Source organism: Bombus fervidus, chromosome 14 (assembly GCF_041682495.2).
Source record: "Bombus fervidus isolate BK054 chromosome 14, iyBomFerv1, whole genome shotgun sequence".
NCBI lineage: Eukaryota > Metazoa > Arthropoda > Insecta > Hymenoptera > Apidae > Bombus > Bombus fervidus.
In genome coordinates, this window is record NC_091530.1 from 2,132,355 (window position 1) to 2,149,218 (window position 16,864).

General features: G+C 33.6%; 4 protein-coding genes across 6 annotated transcripts; 2 read left to right on the forward strand and 2 right to left on the reverse strand.

Annotated features, from left to right (window-relative positions):
• The first annotated feature begins 510 nt into the window (after positions 1-510).
• LOC139993964 (uncharacterized) lies at positions 511-9,397 on the forward strand. 3 transcript variants are annotated; one of them, XM_072016170.1, is made up of 24 exons: positions 511-1,266; positions 1,340-1,422; positions 1,533-1,826; positions 1,977-2,111; positions 2,239-2,403; positions 2,555-2,686; positions 2,781-2,924; positions 2,996-3,113; positions 3,215-3,357; positions 3,462-3,696; positions 3,783-3,852; positions 3,943-4,078; positions 4,201-4,340; positions 4,409-4,792; positions 4,961-5,195; positions 5,282-5,669; positions 5,788-5,900; positions 5,996-6,262; positions 6,340-6,620; positions 6,747-6,918; positions 7,060-7,172; positions 7,246-7,513; positions 7,605-7,881; positions 8,010-9,397. In XM_072016170.1, exons 1-24 carry the CDS (start codon positions 1,161-1,163, stop codon positions 9,134-9,136), a joined length of 5,526 nt encoding a protein of 1,841 aa, XP_071872271.1. In that variant the 5' UTR covers positions 511-1,160; the 3' UTR covers positions 9,137-9,397. The 3 variants fall into 3 exon arrangements, with proteins under 3 accessions (XP_071872271.1, XP_071872269.1, XP_071872270.1); XM_072016168.1 differs by having other exon boundaries at positions 512-1,266; positions 1,340-1,458; XM_072016169.1 differs by having other exon boundaries at positions 512-1,266; positions 1,340-1,458; positions 1,533-1,817.
• Positions 9,398-9,424: 27 nt separating this feature from the next.
• On the reverse strand, positions 9,425-11,408 carry LOC139993971 (probable tRNA (uracil-O(2)-)-methyltransferase). Its single transcript, XM_072016194.1, has 2 exons — positions 10,470-11,408; positions 9,425-10,342 (listed from the first exon to the last, which is right to left on the reverse strand). The coding sequence occupies exons 1-2, from the start codon at positions 11,406-11,408 to the stop codon at positions 9,443-9,445; spliced, it is 1,839 nt and encodes a 612-aa protein (XP_071872295.1). The 3' UTR covers positions 9,425-9,442.
• On the reverse strand, positions 11,405-12,208 carry LOC139993981 (LYR motif-containing protein 9-like). The gene is made up of 3 exons (XM_072016208.1): positions 11,933-12,208; positions 11,646-11,738; positions 11,405-11,534 (listed from the first exon to the last, which is right to left on the reverse strand). Exons 1-3 carry the CDS (start codon positions 12,056-12,058, stop codon positions 11,496-11,498), a joined length of 258 nt encoding a protein of 85 aa, XP_071872309.1. The 5' UTR covers positions 12,059-12,208; the 3' UTR covers positions 11,405-11,495.
• Positions 12,209-12,404: 196 nt separating this feature from the next.
• On the forward strand, positions 12,405-15,029 carry LOC139993974 (FAD synthase). The gene is made up of 10 exons (XM_072016199.1): positions 12,405-12,650; positions 12,735-12,829; positions 12,925-13,048; positions 13,119-13,231; positions 13,323-13,466; positions 13,529-13,668; positions 13,737-13,940; positions 14,039-14,233; positions 14,368-14,653; positions 14,840-15,029. Exons 1-9 carry the CDS (start codon positions 12,542-12,544, stop codon positions 14,642-14,644), a joined length of 1,401 nt encoding a protein of 466 aa, XP_071872300.1. The 5' UTR covers positions 12,405-12,541; the 3' UTR covers positions 14,645-14,653; positions 14,840-15,029.
• Positions 15,030-16,864: the final 1,835 nt, after the last annotated feature.

Here is a 16,864-nt window from a genome sequence, read left to right on the forward strand (position 1 = left end):
GTTAAAAGTTTCAAATTAGCTTTAGAAGATAAAGGAAGGTATCTGAATATGAAGGTGCCCTGTATTTGTGGTTTTGAATGATTGTAAATGAACATCAAACTTTTAGAAACGTCAGAGTGCGTAATTTCATTCAAGTTAACTTCTCATATCGTAAAAGTATAGATTAAGTTGATTAAATCCGCTAGAAAAATTGAGTTATGCATTTTTCAAAAGAAATTCGAACATTTACGTATTATTTTCATATTTTTATGATTTTGCTCCATAGTATTAGATTCTATAGATATGTCTGAAGAAGAACGGTACTCGTCTCTGCTTGATTTACGAAAACAAGAAATTTATCGTCTTCCATGTTCATTTTTCACGAGTAAAGTTTTTATTAACGAGATCTATGTGTGATAAGTAATCATCGTGAAATGTACGACCATAGACAAAATAGAGAATAGACCTAATATGTAATGTTTTTTAGTATTCCATAATTTGGGAAGGTAACATGATCCTTTTATCATTTTCAAGACACATTGTTAAAGATGCCACTATAATAGACGTGGAAGTAAAAATGCGGAACTGTAAAAAGGTTTCACGAGACGACACAGGGATGAGGGAGGTATAAGAGATACTGTACTGTTCTCTATCGCTACCGTTACACGCGTTGATACACTGTTTTATTTATTATGTGACACGTTCGGCCAATACACGTGCTTAACTTTATAACTGTGTAGAGTCTGTAAAAAAGACCAATGAGATGTGCAGTCCTTCCAGGGAACTTCTTCCCAATTCCCTTCTATACCTATCTTACATACTTGGATTTTTTTGAGGTCGGTATTTCAGAATACGAGACACAAAATCCCGTATAATGTCAGGTCTATCTTATATTTAGTCAATGGTTAATGATACCTATCATTCAAGTTAACCTCTCATATCATAAAAATATAGGTTAAGTTGATTAAGTCCGCTAGGAAAATTGAGTTATGCATTTTTCAAAAAAAATTCGAACATTTGAATTATGCCAGGACTTTCCTAGACTATCTAATACAATGGGAAATCTTTGTGAATGTGCCTAGTGGTTCGGAATTGTCATCACCGTTTCTCTCGTTATGCGCGATTGTATCTAAACAATTATTTTCTTTGCGAGTCGCATATCATTTTGAAATAGAGAAAAAATGTTGACGCGACACAGTGTAGTTACAGAATCTTCTTCACATGTCGATACAATACCTATAAATCTCGTTGCTACTGAGGATGGTCGAACGCTTCTAGCAGTAACTGGTAAGAGTCTGTGACAATAAAATTGGAAATGTTCGCAACAAACACTTATGACAATTCATTCTAAACTTTGCAGAACATAAGGACGGTATGTTGGAAATTGTTGCAACTCCAGTTATGCTTGTTGGACAAAGTGAAGCAGCATCGCCGCTAGTAGATGTAAAAAATTTTAATGGAAATCTAATATTACATTCGGTACATCGTTATCTTATGCTTCGTTATTTATTTTATAGAAAAAGCTTTTATTTTTCAATTGTTTGCTATTTCAGCCTGTTTTTCAAATAAGCGTTGAGGATATTGTCAATGAGTCAGAACTTCAGCAATCAACACAAAATTTTGAGACTGAACCTAATAGCATTGATCAAATAAAGTTACAATCATGCAGAGAATTAACATGTAAGGAAACAGTTACACAAGAATATCAGTCTCTTTCTTCGAATGATTCAGTAGCTAGTGAAAAGGATGGAAAAATTTGTAAACAGAAGCCAATTAATACATCTGTGAAAAAAAATAGCCCTGGAAGACCCAAGAAAAACAAAGCAATTTCTTTGCAAGTAATTCAAGTAATTTTGAAATTGCTTACATTTTATTTTCCCTTATGTGATTACAAATAAATTATATGTGCAATTAATAATCCGTTATATATGATGTATTAGTTCTTTCAATCATTATATGGTATAAAGGTAACAGAGAACAAATTTGTTTTGCATTAGGATACAGATAGTTTAACATGCGACATTTGCCACCAAGAATTTGGTAAACAAACATTATATCGGAAACATATGGAAAATCATGCAGAAGAAAAACCACATCGATGTCCGAAATGTTCTGCCTCTTTCAACGTGCCGGTAGTAATAATTCTATTCCTCTTCATTCAATGTTTCATTTGATACTTTCAACATTAATATATTATATAATGGAATGTATACTCTAGATAGAAATTTTGTTATTTGTTATTTTATATTAATGTTGCAGACAAATTTTACACTTCACATGGCAACGCATAATACAGGTGAACCCAAATGTCCAGAATGTGGGAAAAAATTTGCGAGAATGGCCAGCTTAAAGTCTCATATGTTGTTACATGAAAAAGAAGAAAACTTATTCTGTACAGAATGTGAAGATGCTTTCTCGACAAAGGTCAGTATTAATATTAATAAACATTCTAATTACTAATTGATCGTCGTAATTCAATACAGATAATAAAATAAAAATGAAAATAGTTATTCTTTCGAAGATCAATGGAAAATTAAAAATTATTGACCATATACTTTAATCTTGAACATTATAGACTCAATTAGATGCACATTTAAAGCTACATGGGGAAAAGTGGACGATCGAAGAAGTACGAAAATGTAAATTATGTAATAAGCAGTTCAGTCAACCCGCCTTATATAGACTTCATATTCGTGAGCATTATAGGGTAAGATGCTACCAGTGTCAAATGTATTCCAAGTGACGATTCCCAGAGGATTCCGGCGAGGTTGACATAATTTGTATTACTATTTCGTCTTTAGTTGCAGACAAAAGTAGTAAAACAAACGAAAAGGGGGACAAAACACAAAACAATGTATAAGTGTACCATATGTTTGAAGTCTTTTCAAAAGCCAAGTCAATTGATGCGGCATATTAGAGTGCATACTGGTGAGAAACCTTTCAAGGTAACCTAATTTTCACTTCGTGTAATTGTATTTTTTGGATGATAAATGATCTAAATTTTGTTTAATTTCAGTGTACAGACTGCGGTCGTGCATTCACGCAAAAGAGTTCGCTGCAAATTCATACGTGGCAACACAATGGTATTCGACCTCATGCTTGTGAGTTTTGCAACGCCAAGTTTAGTCAGAAAGGTAATTTTTTACAATAACTGTTTACGATTGAATTTATTGCTATTTATTTATTCTTAGAGTTATTCCTACTACTATTTATACGTAAATACGAATACTTCTAGGTAATTTGAATGCTCATATAATGAGAGTTCACAATGTCCCTGAAGGAGAACCTATATACGGATGTAGTTATTGTTCATGCGTGTTTAAAAAACTCGGCAGTTTGAATGGTCACATGAAACGTATGCATACCGATGTAAACGAGGTAATTTATGACCAAAATTATTACTTGACATGTCTCTCAGTTCATTTGTTATTAATGCTACAATGCATTGAAATCATTAGATCGATGTGCAATGACATTTTTAGGAGAATACCATTAATGACAATACTCATTCGAGTAATAGCGTGGAGTCCGATATACGTGCAACAGTTGATAGCGTTATAACACAACTGGCATCTTTAGAATCCGACATTCATCAAACTACAGAATCGTCAAATTTCGAACCGCGTTTATTATCGGAAAACGTAACGAAAAAGGATATTTTACAACAAGCATTGAAAAACAGTGGTCTTCCTAGTAAAAATAAAATTGCTTCTGAAGGTACGCATTACACTCGATAAACTACTAGATTATGGCATAATTATTTTTAATAACTAACTGTGTTTTGTTTATTGATGATATATCAGAGATAAAGAAATTTGGAACTCGTGTTAATTTTGTAACATTATTGGATCGAGCGCCTGATGGTGATACGAGGTAATCCGTTTTATATGTACCTAGAAGCAAGTGTATTGTAAAAAGCAAATAATTGATATAAATTGTTTTTCCTTCTTGCTATTCCTTTAGAAAATATTTGACAATAAAACAACGATGCGTAGGAAACGTGAGATGGTACGCGTGTACATTTTGTCACAAAGAATTCAAAAAGCCGTCAGATTTGATACGTCATTTGCGTGTTCATACGCAGGAAAAGCCTTTTAAGGTACTTATATGTACACATTAAAACATTTTTTACATATCTTGAGGAGATCTTTTCTTACTTACTTTATCTTAGATCTTTTTTTTTTTTTTTTTTTTGACATTTATACTTATTTGTATCTTTAGTGCACCCACTGTTATCGTTCGTTCGCTTTGAAATCTACTATGATAGCACACGAACGTACGCATTCAAGTGTTAAACGTTACGCTTGTGGTTCCTGCGAGAAAGCATTCGTGTGCCATAGCAGTTTAATTGCACATACTAGGTAAGTGATTGTTACATTTTTTTCTTATAATAGAATTGGATGACTTGCAAATAAATCTTTTATAACAGATCGCATGCAAAGTCCGAAAATTGTTCGAATAAAACCACTGACAATGATAAGGATCCCGACACATATGCAGTAATTGATGCTGACATTTATCCTACTGATCAATTGAAAAATCAAATAAAGGGTAAATTAAAATTATCACCAGAAGTAGAAAGTTTAGTACCTCAAGTTATCTTGCAAGAACCGTTGGTAATTAGTGATACAGGAAATAAAATTTCCGTGGTATCTTCGGGAAAGGAAAAACGTGCTTATGATACATCTACTGATCAGGCCAGACCCCATAAATGTTGGATTTGTCAGGCGGCATTTAGAAAAATCAGTCACTTGAAGCAACATCATCGCCGCCACACGGGAGAACGTCCATACAAGTGCACAAAATGCGATAGGTACATGCGCAAATATTTTTTTCCGATTTATTATCTCTCCTCTTTCTTCCTTTAAAACATGCATCTAATAAATTTCTTTTGTACCTTGTTTTTCCTTTCTTTTTGTGCACATAAATTGTTAACGAGAGTATTATTCAACAAGTAATAAATCGTTTTAAATCGTTTCAGGAGATTTACATCGAATAGTGTTCTAAAATCGCATTTGCATACTCACGAAGATTCGAGACCATACGGTTGTTCTCTTTGTAATGCGAAATTTTCTACACAAAGCAGCATGAAAAGACACTTGGTTACTCACAGTAATAAAAGACCGTTCATGTGCCCTTATTGTCACAAGACTTTCAAAACTTACGTCAATTGTCGGAAACACATGAAAATACACAAGCATGAATTGGCACAACGGGTATAGTATCTATCACAGAAGAAAAGAAAACAAAAATTGGATTCGTCATTAACGATGAAACGTTATGTTTTTTTCTGAATTCGTAGCAATTGGAACAACAGAAAATCAGAATACAAGAACAAGCTTCAGACAAGTCAAATATGAAGGAAAGTTCTAAACAAGAAGCGGCTCTTGAATCGTCTTCCTCCTCTTCTGCCTCTATCACTACTATTAATTCCACTATTACCAGCAACATCTCCATCACTACCACTGCCACTACCAATACCACCCCTACCACCGTCACAACTTCCTGCTCTTCTACGTTTTCAGATAATCTTGCACTTTCTCGTCTTGGATCGGTTGAATTGTCATTTCAATCACAGCTCGGATCAGAGCTTTCGCAAGCTTTTCCCGAGTTTCAAAATATAACTGAAGGAAAGGAAAAAATAAGACCAGTTTTAGCAACAAATTGCGATACTACAACGTTTATTAATCGTATGTTTCAAATTCGTATGTGTGTTATACGTATCAGGAAATCATATTTTTTTATTTTGTATAAGCTTGTTGATAATCTTGTATGCAATTTCCTCTCCTTTTGTTCTCTTATTTTTAGAAAATGTAGCGGGAATAGCTGTAACAAATCTTGAAAATTCACCAATATTACAAGCTGATGAAGCTGGTTCGGTCACGTTGCCCGTTTACTCTGGCGATCAAACACTTACACCGGTATTGTATATCATAGCGCCAAGTTGTCAGTAAATAAAGTAAAAGCAGTTCGTTGTAATTACTCTTCGCCATTAAAATCTGTTTTGTTTCGATAGGAAAGTATACGAGAAATAGAAGAAACTTTGAATCAACAGTTTTTTAATATCGGGATGAATCTTAACTTGGGAGGTAATCACTCGAGACATTCGAGTAGTACAAATACGAGTGATTTTAATCATATGAAAGAACAACAGCAACCTGTATTGAATGTTATATATGAAAATAACAATAACAATAACTGTAATAGTAACGTAGAATCAGCTGGAGAACATGTATTTTCGACGCAATTAGATTCATTTGAAATGGACCATATTACTTTGCAAGTAAGATAAAGATTTCTTTTTCTATAAATTGTCTTCGTTACAGAAAATGTGAAACCAATAAAGATCTTATCTGTTAGTCGGATACTGAAATTGACATTGGACTAGATACAAGAAATTCAACCAGTATGGCGAGTATACTACCTAGGAATGTAAAAGATGAACATCGTCTTTCTGTTTGTGTTACGACACCAGATAGCATAAATGTTGAACAATCAGAAAAGTCTGGTGTGCAAGCGGTTGTATTTGTTTCCCAGCCAAACTTCTCCAAAAAAGAGAATATAACAAATGAATTTACCGTAGAAGAAACCCAGAAGAACAGTATTCACAAACAATGTATAATCAACCCGATATTTTTTACGTAAGTTTTCGTTAGTTTCTTTTCTCAGCTGTCTACTATCTCTACATATATGCTGTTCTAATATATGTATTTATCGCGAACAAATCAGAAACAATTACAGTGAAAACAAATATTCAATTTGCGTAGAGAAGACTTTCGGGGAACATCACAAGATTTCAAGATTCAATCAAATATGCACGCTTTGTCATCCGATGTTCCAGAAATCGTTAAAACCGCTACGGGCAAAATATCCCGTGGACAATCTCTATTACAGTGTCATATGTGTAGCCAACAAGGATTCACGACAGTTGGTTTAAAGGTAAATATCTTTAAATAAATAATAGATGTTTTCTTTCTTCTCCTAGTCGTTATTTTCCGCTAATTCGGTCGGTGTGTGTTCTACGTCACATTTAATTGTTGACGTTGTCAAAGTTTAACGAAGACATTCTTTTGGTGCAAGGAACATTTGACAAGCCATCGCGGAACGAAGGAATATCAGTGCACAGAGTGCTCTTCTAAATTTTACACAAATGGTGGATTAAATAGACATTCGAAGATTCATGTCGTCAAGCAGTGAGTGTCGAAACAAATGTTACATTGACATGAATTATAATTGATTATTGTACTTTGTTATGTTTTCTTGTAGACCATTTAAATGTTTATCGTGTGAGAAGCAGTTTAACAATAGAATCCAATTGCTATCGCATAGTAAAATTCACGAAACTTCAGTATGGAATGCTTCAGGGATAAATGATAATTCAGATAATTCGACGTTTTTATCGGAAGTGCATCAACCACGGATTGCAAATGATCATTCACCATTACATAATATTATGATAGAACCCGATTCTGCCGTTTCTGAGAAAGTTCTGTTGGATACGGTAGCTGAAAAAGAAGTAATGGATCAAGTGGAAGTAAGTTTCTTATTAGTTGTTGCTACGTTGTGAAGCAAAACGGAACGCTGACAGAGGATTCTTAACTGAATTTTTTTTATACGTAATATAGATTTTGTTGGAAAAGAAGGAACGAAAAGAGTATACAAACAAATGTAAATATTGTCCGAAAACTTTTCGCAAACCAAGCGATCTTATAAGACATGTACGCACACACACAGGAGAACGACCATACAAGTGCGATTATTGCAGTAAAAGTTTTGCCGTAAAATGTACTTTAGATTCTCATACAAAAGTTCATACAGGAAAAAAGACATTTCGCTGCCATGTGTGCAATAGTTTATTTGCGACTAAAGGTAGCTTGAAAGTTCACATGCGTTTACATACCGGTAAGTTGAATAATTACTATTCAAGTTTTCGTTCTGGTTAAGAAAGGATGTTCTCATGTTATGTATCGACTATTTCTTTCGTATATTTTTGTAAATTGTTTAATGAATTTTGATCAATGTTTTTGAAGGTTCGAAACCATTCAGATGTCCTATATGCGATTCGAGATTTCGAACATCCGGCCATAGGAAAGTACACTTATTGAAACACGCACGCGAACACAAAGACAATCCAAAGAGAAAACAAAAACATTTGAAGGTTGCAGTCATAGCTGAAGTAGCGACTGATCTTGAGAAATGTGACGGAAAGGAAGAGAAAATGAATAATTTTGAGCCAAAGCAGCAAATAGCACAGGAACAGCAGCTATCACAGGCAGTTGCAGGATTAACGTCCCATTTAGAGGCATATAGTATTGAAACAGCTGCTTCCTGTTTAACTGATCAAATTAATTTCGACACAGAAGGTATCGTATCGAACAACAATCAAACGATTGTGTCCATAAACGAAAACAACCAGTTAGTTACGAATTTGCACTTTCTTCTGACAAATGGTCTTGTTACCATACAAACCGAAGAATCGTTGTTGTCACAATCATCTGCATCACCAGCTAACAATTCGCAGCATCGGCCGGCTGGGGTTCCCGATACTGGGTGTGCACTAACAACACCCAGCGTCGTATCTGATACTAACGAACAACATGCCAAGGATGAAATTCATATAGAACAAATGTTAAAAACGCCAGCAAATAATTGTCTTTTAGCGATATCAACCGTGACACCTTCATTGGAACGACAGCTGGAGCCATTTTCAAAGGTGACTACGGAAGAAACGTTACCAGTAGTAGCCAATAAACCGACGACTAAAGGGAATCCATCGAAAAAGGAATGCGACATTTGTGGGAAAATATTTACAAAACCGTATCAAGTCGAAAGACATAAACGAATTCATACGGGTGAACGGCCATACAAGTGTGATCTATGTACGAAATCATTTGCCCAAAAGTCAACTCTACAGATGCATCAAAAACATCACACTGGCGATCGACCCTACGCTTGTTCGTACTGTGAATATTCTTTTACGCAGAAAGGCAATCTTCGAACACATGTTAAACGCGTACATCAATTGGATACTGTTGACATCAGGAAATGGAAACGTAATCGTCAATCCTTCCTACCAAAAACATCTCTTCAGGAAAACACGATCGAAGCTAAGAGTCTAAATTTAGACAACATATCGTTTGTAGAGCTGCTTAAATAGTAATATGCATCTGGTACAAAAACTATCATTTTACTTTTTAATTAAATTTTATGCCTTTGACAAAAATTGTTAACTGCGATAGAATGTTGATTAAATTATAGAGACAATAATATTTCGACATTCTTCTTATTTACGTTACTATTTAATATGTTAAATAATTATTCGATACTATGTCGCAAATAAATATAATCTGTCGTCGCATCCAATGTATAAAACGTTCGCCGATTTATATGAAAGCAAAAATAAATTTTTAACGTGCAATTTCGTTTTAATATTAAAACACAACTGTTTGATCAAAGTATCATATTAATGTTTGTAATTACATTTTGTTTCAGTTACAGGACAACCATTCGGATGATTTTTATAAAACCAACAGGGTTTAGTTTTCATTCGTGGCAATGGTAACTTATATTTTTTTGATTTTTCATTAATTTTTCCTTCTGTTCCAGGTATTCTAAATTCTACCTTTCCTTGAGTAACACGAAATATATAGCTATGATTTTTTAGTAAAGTTTGAAGACCTCCGCATTCTTTTCGCAAATGTATCATAGCTTCTTTAGGAATTGATTCAGCGATTTCACGTAATTCAAGGCATCTACCAGCGTTCCAAAGTTTTTTGGGCGTTCCTTCGATAGTCATAATGCGACCTTCATGAAGTAACTGATTCGATACGATATCAACGATGTTTGCAATTAATGTTTTGTCTAATTGTGTACAATTTCGTACTTTTTCCACTTTGTCCCTTGGCTTAAAGTCACAAGTCCATTCTTCAACTATTTCACTATCGACTGTTTTATCATTCAATTCGTATTTTTGCCGAGTCAAAGTTGTCTTTGTACTTAGCATTTGTTGAATACGATCTTCGAGTTCTTTAACCTCTTCGGGCGTCCTTTCCCATCCAATTAGGCATATTCGTTTCGTAGAGGGAATTCTTAATTTATCAAGATGTGTTGTAAAACCACATTGGACGCATATACTTCTCACATAATCAATGTACTCCGAATATTGACTTTTCGCGGCACTGTACCTTTGATACTTTGCGCCATTAAGTTCATACGGACAACAGGGTAATAAAAAGAAACGACAGTTGTTAGAGCTACGTGCAGCAATTATCGGAATCCATGGTGTTAACTCGTCTGAATGGTTTCCTATGATCCAGTCTACTTCCGGATATACAGTCGTAGACGATGGAACAACGGTAGAAACCTGTACAAAACGTTTCGGTAAATTTAATTAGTCGATTGTAAGATTGAAGATACGTAATCACGTATATAAGATAAAATAAGTTGCTATTAATATCTGAATAATTTCTATAAATAATACTTATACATACTTGCAATGGAGTTTCAGATGGGTATAAATCCCATATTTTCCTCCTTCGCAAATCAATTCCCAATCCGCGGTGACCTTCGTTAAATAGGATGTGCACGAGTAAACCATTACCGCATCCCAAATCGAGAAACGATTGTAAATTATTAGTTTTCTTTTCAAATCTCTCTTTCTCCCACAATAACAGTAAATAGGCAGCAATTGCAATATCCTCATAAACAAATTTCGTTGGATCTGTACTTTCAGGCCAGTTCTTTATCAGTTTCGTACCATATTTCTCTTTCAACTTACAATACAATTGTGCATATTTTTCAGCTGATACGAGATTCAATGAAGTCAATGGGATCGATGTTCTTTCCGAGTCACTGCTTCTTGCCCATTTCAGAATACATGGGAAAAGTTTCTGCTTTAACCATTCAATGCTCAAATCGGATATAATGTTATTCTCTCCATAGACACTAAGGGATGTATAACCGTCTGTTCCTTGTTGTAACATAAATGCTATTTTAGCACCAAGAGATTGTTTATGCGAGAGAAAGGGTTTGTGGACATTTATTATGCAACTCTCTTCATTATTGGATAAAAAAAATTCAATACCAGCGGAAAATATATGTGGCATACGTGGCAATTGTTTTGCCACATATAAGTGAATCTTCCTTTTGGCTGTAATAGCCGCCTGATCAGAAATGTGTAGTACTTCTAGTAATTTTATGTTATCAATGTTGTCTTTTTGATGATCTGTACTTAAAGTTGAAATATCCAGGGTATTAATACGCTGAAAAATTTGGAAGATATCGCAGCTAGTTTCGATATCCAGTATTTCAATAGATGCAAGAATTCTACGGTTTACAGTTTGAGGATTACGACGCCATATACTAATGGCTTTGAAAAATTGTGACTCATTAATTCCACTTTGATCACGTATTATGGTTTTGAAATCCATATTTTACATGATACAATTGCAAATCCTTTCTTTGGAGGATAACTTATAGAACGCATCTACGATGTGAATACTATCTTTATATGCTTGTTAGTCTGTTTGTTTACTTGTTTCTCTCGGCTTTGTGTACTAAAAATCACATTAAAACACAGATAATTAGAATATGTAAAAAAAAAGAAGGAAGGAAGAAGATGGTAAGCATTCACAAAATATATATTTATAATATTGATATTGATATACCTTTTTAATAATCCATTCTGCATCTTCTACTGCCTTTTTCATAATTTGCTGAATACGCTCCTCATCTGGTTCGATTAAATGCTGTTTAAAACTCTGCAAGCATCAGAGTACAAAACCAATTATTATTAAATAATTAAATGTACTTGAAGATCAAGTTAATCACATGTTCGGTATGTAAATATTAAATATTTTACCGTATAACCTAAACGTTTTATTGTTTATGATTGAAGGTAGTTAATTTGATCTCCAAATGTGTTTGTTAATGTGAAAATTGTTATACGATTTACCTGCTTAACCGAATGTCTATAAAATCCTTGTGCTTCTGTTGGTAATCTTTCACATTCTCGCAGCAAAAATTTGTATAACTGTTTCGGCGATTTTAGAGCTGCTTCTCGTAACTTTGTACTTGCCATTTTAGTGAAAAGTTGGAGGAAGTATAGAGAAAAACAATAATTATTAAATATTAAGAATAATATATTGTGTAATTTTATGTAAGAATGTTAAGAAAAACGAAGTTGTACGATTATTTACGATTTACTTTCTTTCATCCTATTTTAATTGAAATTAATACGATGATAGAACAAGGAAAGAAGCCCCTAGTATAGCGTAATATCATTGGACGGTTTTTTAATTTAATAAAAGTGGTAACATAAAAAGAAGATTATAATTAGTACAATATAATTAGTAAACTCAAGCGACTTTGTATAATGACATGTGTATTTTTAATATATAAATATATCAAAGAGTAAAAATATAGTCATAAATTCTCTTATAACGATATGTATATACATATGTACACAGGTAAAAGTTAAGTTTGAAGGCGCTGCGTAGCATCCTCTAGCAGTATTGTATATAGATAATACACAAATAATTGTTAATAGTGAGATTAAAGCGTTATGATAAATTTACATCGATACAAGGTAGTAAAAATTTTATTAAAATGTTATCGAACAAACATAATTCGGTTGAAAAGTAGTGGAAAGCATCCTACTGCTGGAATAATCGGTAATATTGCGTATACACTTTACTAATATCATATATTTGGACATACCGCTTTTCTTACTGTTAAGTTCATTTTATTTTACTTAGTAATCGGAGATGAAATTTTAAAAGCACAAGTAAAAGATACCAATTGTTTTTATGCGTGTAAGCTGCTTTATAAGCATGGAGTCAAGGTTCAGAAAGTAGGTATAACTTAATCCATGATGTCTACAGTTTATCTGTCAAGTATTGTTGTTTTCTATTAATACTATTTTTTATTTTAATTGTCTATTCTTAGACTGCGGTCGTACGAGACAATCTTGAAGATATTTCCAAAGAGATAAAATACTTTTCTAAAATGTTCAATTATGTTTTTACATCCGGCGGTATAGGACCAACTCACGATGATGTTACATATGAAGGTAAAATATAGTCTGAAAATTAATAAGAGTACATAGTAAGTGTTCGTTATAATGAAATTATATTTCACAGCTTTAGCATTGGCCTTTAACGATTCATTGCACTATCACCCAACTTTAGTGAAGATTATAAAAGATTGCTTCAGTTGTGGAACTTTCCCTTCACCGGCTTATAAAATGGCATATGTAAGTAATGATTCAAATGAATGGTGTAAATTAAGTGATAGTACGTTAATACTTGTTTGACGATTAATGTAAACTAGGTTCTTAATTTAAGATACCCACTAAATCTGTACTTAAATTTGGGACAGACCAAGTCACAGGTAAAACGCTGACTTATCCGTGTATAATGGTGGAAAATGTTTACATCTTTCCTGGCTCGCCCATGTTTTTTGAAATATCGTTTCAAGCATTCTGCAAGGTATAATATGCACAAGTCGCTTGAATAATTGTTCGAGAATAGAAAAGATCTTGTTTTTGTAGGAATGTTTTGCTAGTTACAAAAGTTTTGCAGCAACTGAAGTTTACATAAATGCAAAAGAGGAATCATTCGCAGATGTTTTATACGCAGTTGCACAAGAATATCCAACTGTTACCTTCGGCTCGTATCCGGAATGGAATAGGTAATAAAATCGACTACAATACAAAAAAATGATAAAGAAGTTGATAGATAATTGAAATCGCTTCGTAGGTATTATAAAGCACGTGTAACCATAGAAAGTGAAAACGAAAAAGATACTGAAACAGCAAAAACAATGTTTTGTAATCGTATTCCGAGAAATGTGCTAGTACATTATGATCGTACGCCACATGTGGATTGTCTATCCAAGTATGAAGCATGGATTCAAAAGTCCCAACGTCGACCAGTTTATGAGCGTTCCTTCAAGAAATTCGTGTAATGCATCTACAACTGGAAAAAGTATCGATTATTTGTATCGATTATAAGGTGTTATCGAATTTTTCTTTGTTTTCTTTCTCTTTCTTTCCTTGTAGAAATTATTATAAGAAACCTGAAAATGTTTGGATATATTTGGATGGTAGCGAAGAGTCAATCCTTATGATACATCTTGCTCGAATCGCTAGTAACAAACTGCAACATTGTTCGAAGTTCAAACTGCGTGCAATTTGTTTTAAATCTGATATCTTAAAGTCGGGCATTGACAATTTCTTCCATGAACTTAAGAACAGGTGGGTATGATATTCATACATGTCAAAACTATTACAAACAAAAATTATATTGGATTGCACGTAGAATGTTACAATCAATTTTCTAAAATAGATTTAAACTAACATGAACATAACTAATTTGATTGATCTGACAGATATAATATCGAACTGTGTAAGTTAGAACATTTGGAAAACGATGCCGCTGACGCGATAAGCAATTTCGCTGTGTCAAAACCAGAATTACAAGTGTTATTGGTTGGAAAACGGTTGAATAACAATAAAAATGTAATATACGATGATCTTGCACGATTAAACGACGACAGTTCTAAGTCTGTGCAAGTACATTTTCCACTCACTGATTGGACAGATGACGATATGAAAGATTTCTTTAATTCACTCTGTTTACCATACTATACAACAGAAAAGTATTAAAATCGATAAGTAAGTAAAAATGTGTCTTTTTATCTCTACTTCGTTTGTTGATTTACTTTCCCTCTCTCTTTTTGTTTACCCTTTTGTTTTTGTTTTCGTTTCTTTCGGATTATGCTTGGTTAGATATTGTCATATATATTGTATATATTTATATAATTCATTTTCCGTATAAAGAAATACAACTTATTTTCATAGGTATGGGACAGAAAAATACGAGCAAGAATTATCCAAAATACGTAATATGCTGCTAATGGAAGTGTGGCCGAGATAGCTGTATCTCGTATTAAATTTTATATTTATTGATTGGTTCAATAGCAGATTATTGTATGATCAATGGTCTTCTTTAATACAACAAAGAAGTAAATAAAAACAAATTCACACCAAAGTTGTTTAAAAATCAGTTTATAATCAAAACATTATCAGAAATTGTCGAGGTTGCGTTTCTTCATATTTTAATCCCTGATTATCACGAGGATGGCGAGATTTGTTACGAAGAAAACACATGGGAAGACATCTACGTTTATAGATTGCTTTTTAATGTATCCTTAAAGACGATGAGCAGGAGGAAAAGGATTAATTAAACGTTTAAGATTTTGATGGATACAATTAAAAAAGGTTCATTAAACTCTTAAATCGTATTGGTATGAATTCGTATCATTTATTTTGAACTTATAGTTGAGTCGCGACGTCTCATTGTTTTGTTCTAAAGAAAAAGAAGCTTTGTTACTTACTCGCATCCTCCTGAAATTTAATTTCGCATTGAAGTATTTTTAGCTTTTTTTCTTTTGAAAGCTCAAAACAAAAGTGAATGATAGAATGGCGAGAAGGTGGAGTAGATAAGAACGGTAAGAAAGCGAATGAATGATGCTAGTCAGATAGTTTGTGTGTGTGTGTGTGTAGTTATACAATTTATAAACCATATACAGTGCGATATTCTTCGTTATACTAATTACTAAATACGAGTTGTTTTTTTATATTTATGATTATTGTCAATAAAGAGAAAATAGATAAATACTTAAGTCGAATATTCCGTTATTCGCACTGTGTTTTTACGTATCATTCTTCCGCGATCACTTACACATCGCTTAACGCTAGAAGCTCTGTACCACAGAACTGTGTCTCCCTTTTTTATTACTTTTTATCAAAAATTTAGTAGACGATCTCTGAAAATAATAAATCTGAAAAAATAACAAGCAGTAGTGGTTTCAATTGCGGTAAAAAAAAGAAAAATTGAACGAGGTAATCCACGAGTGAAACGAAACAAAAAAAAAATTGAGTAAATGGAAAAAGTTGTGCGAGGAAAGAAGAGAAGGTGGGGAGACGGAAATGAGCCTCATATTTCACCAGAGTATTTCATTTAAGTTTGAAATTGATTACACGAGAGTAGAATAGAATAGAAAGAAGCCGATGATACAAGGTTGGTAGAAGACAGAATACAAGCTGTCTAACTGGATGACTAACTGGTTATTTAACTGATTGGTTCGCTGTATAGCTCATTCATCGATTGACTGACCGACAACTGAGCGATTGATTAATCGACGGATTGATTATAAGTGGTTGCTCGACTGGTTAGTTGGTAGATAAAAATGAATCGCGAGAAAAGGACGAATATATATCGAAAAGAAAATACGATAAATGAAAATAAAACGTGCGATTTTTCTCGATTTCTCTGCGTCGGTCTTTTTACAATTAGCATATCGAAGTTATTACGATTATAACGGAGAAGAAATCAATTGAGTAAATATTGACACGACGAATGGTCTATAAAAACAATTGCGAACATTAAACGGCAAAATTCTCAGCGCAAAATTATTTGATTTGATGTCACAATATGCGTGTTCGATAATTCATTATAGTGGTAATATAGACACAGGGCTATATAGATAGGACAGTTGAGAAAGAATAAGATAGCTATAAATAGCAAAAGGGTAGAAGAAAGTTGTAAAGAAAAAAGGACGGGTCAAGCCTTCTGCGATAGAAACGATGAACATAAAAGAGATTTGTATCGTTTAAAGATTGGAAATGATACGAAAGAACAGAGGAAGAGTAGGAAAAATATAGGAGTGTGAGAGATCGAGTAGAGACTGATGCGAATGGGGGTTTGATCCTTGCGTAATCGTAGATGAAGCTAGTGGAGATGAGAAGGACGCGGTGGTAATGGTAACGGTAAAGTAGTGGCGGCTGTGGCGGTGGCGGTGGCGGTGGCGGCGGTGGTGACGG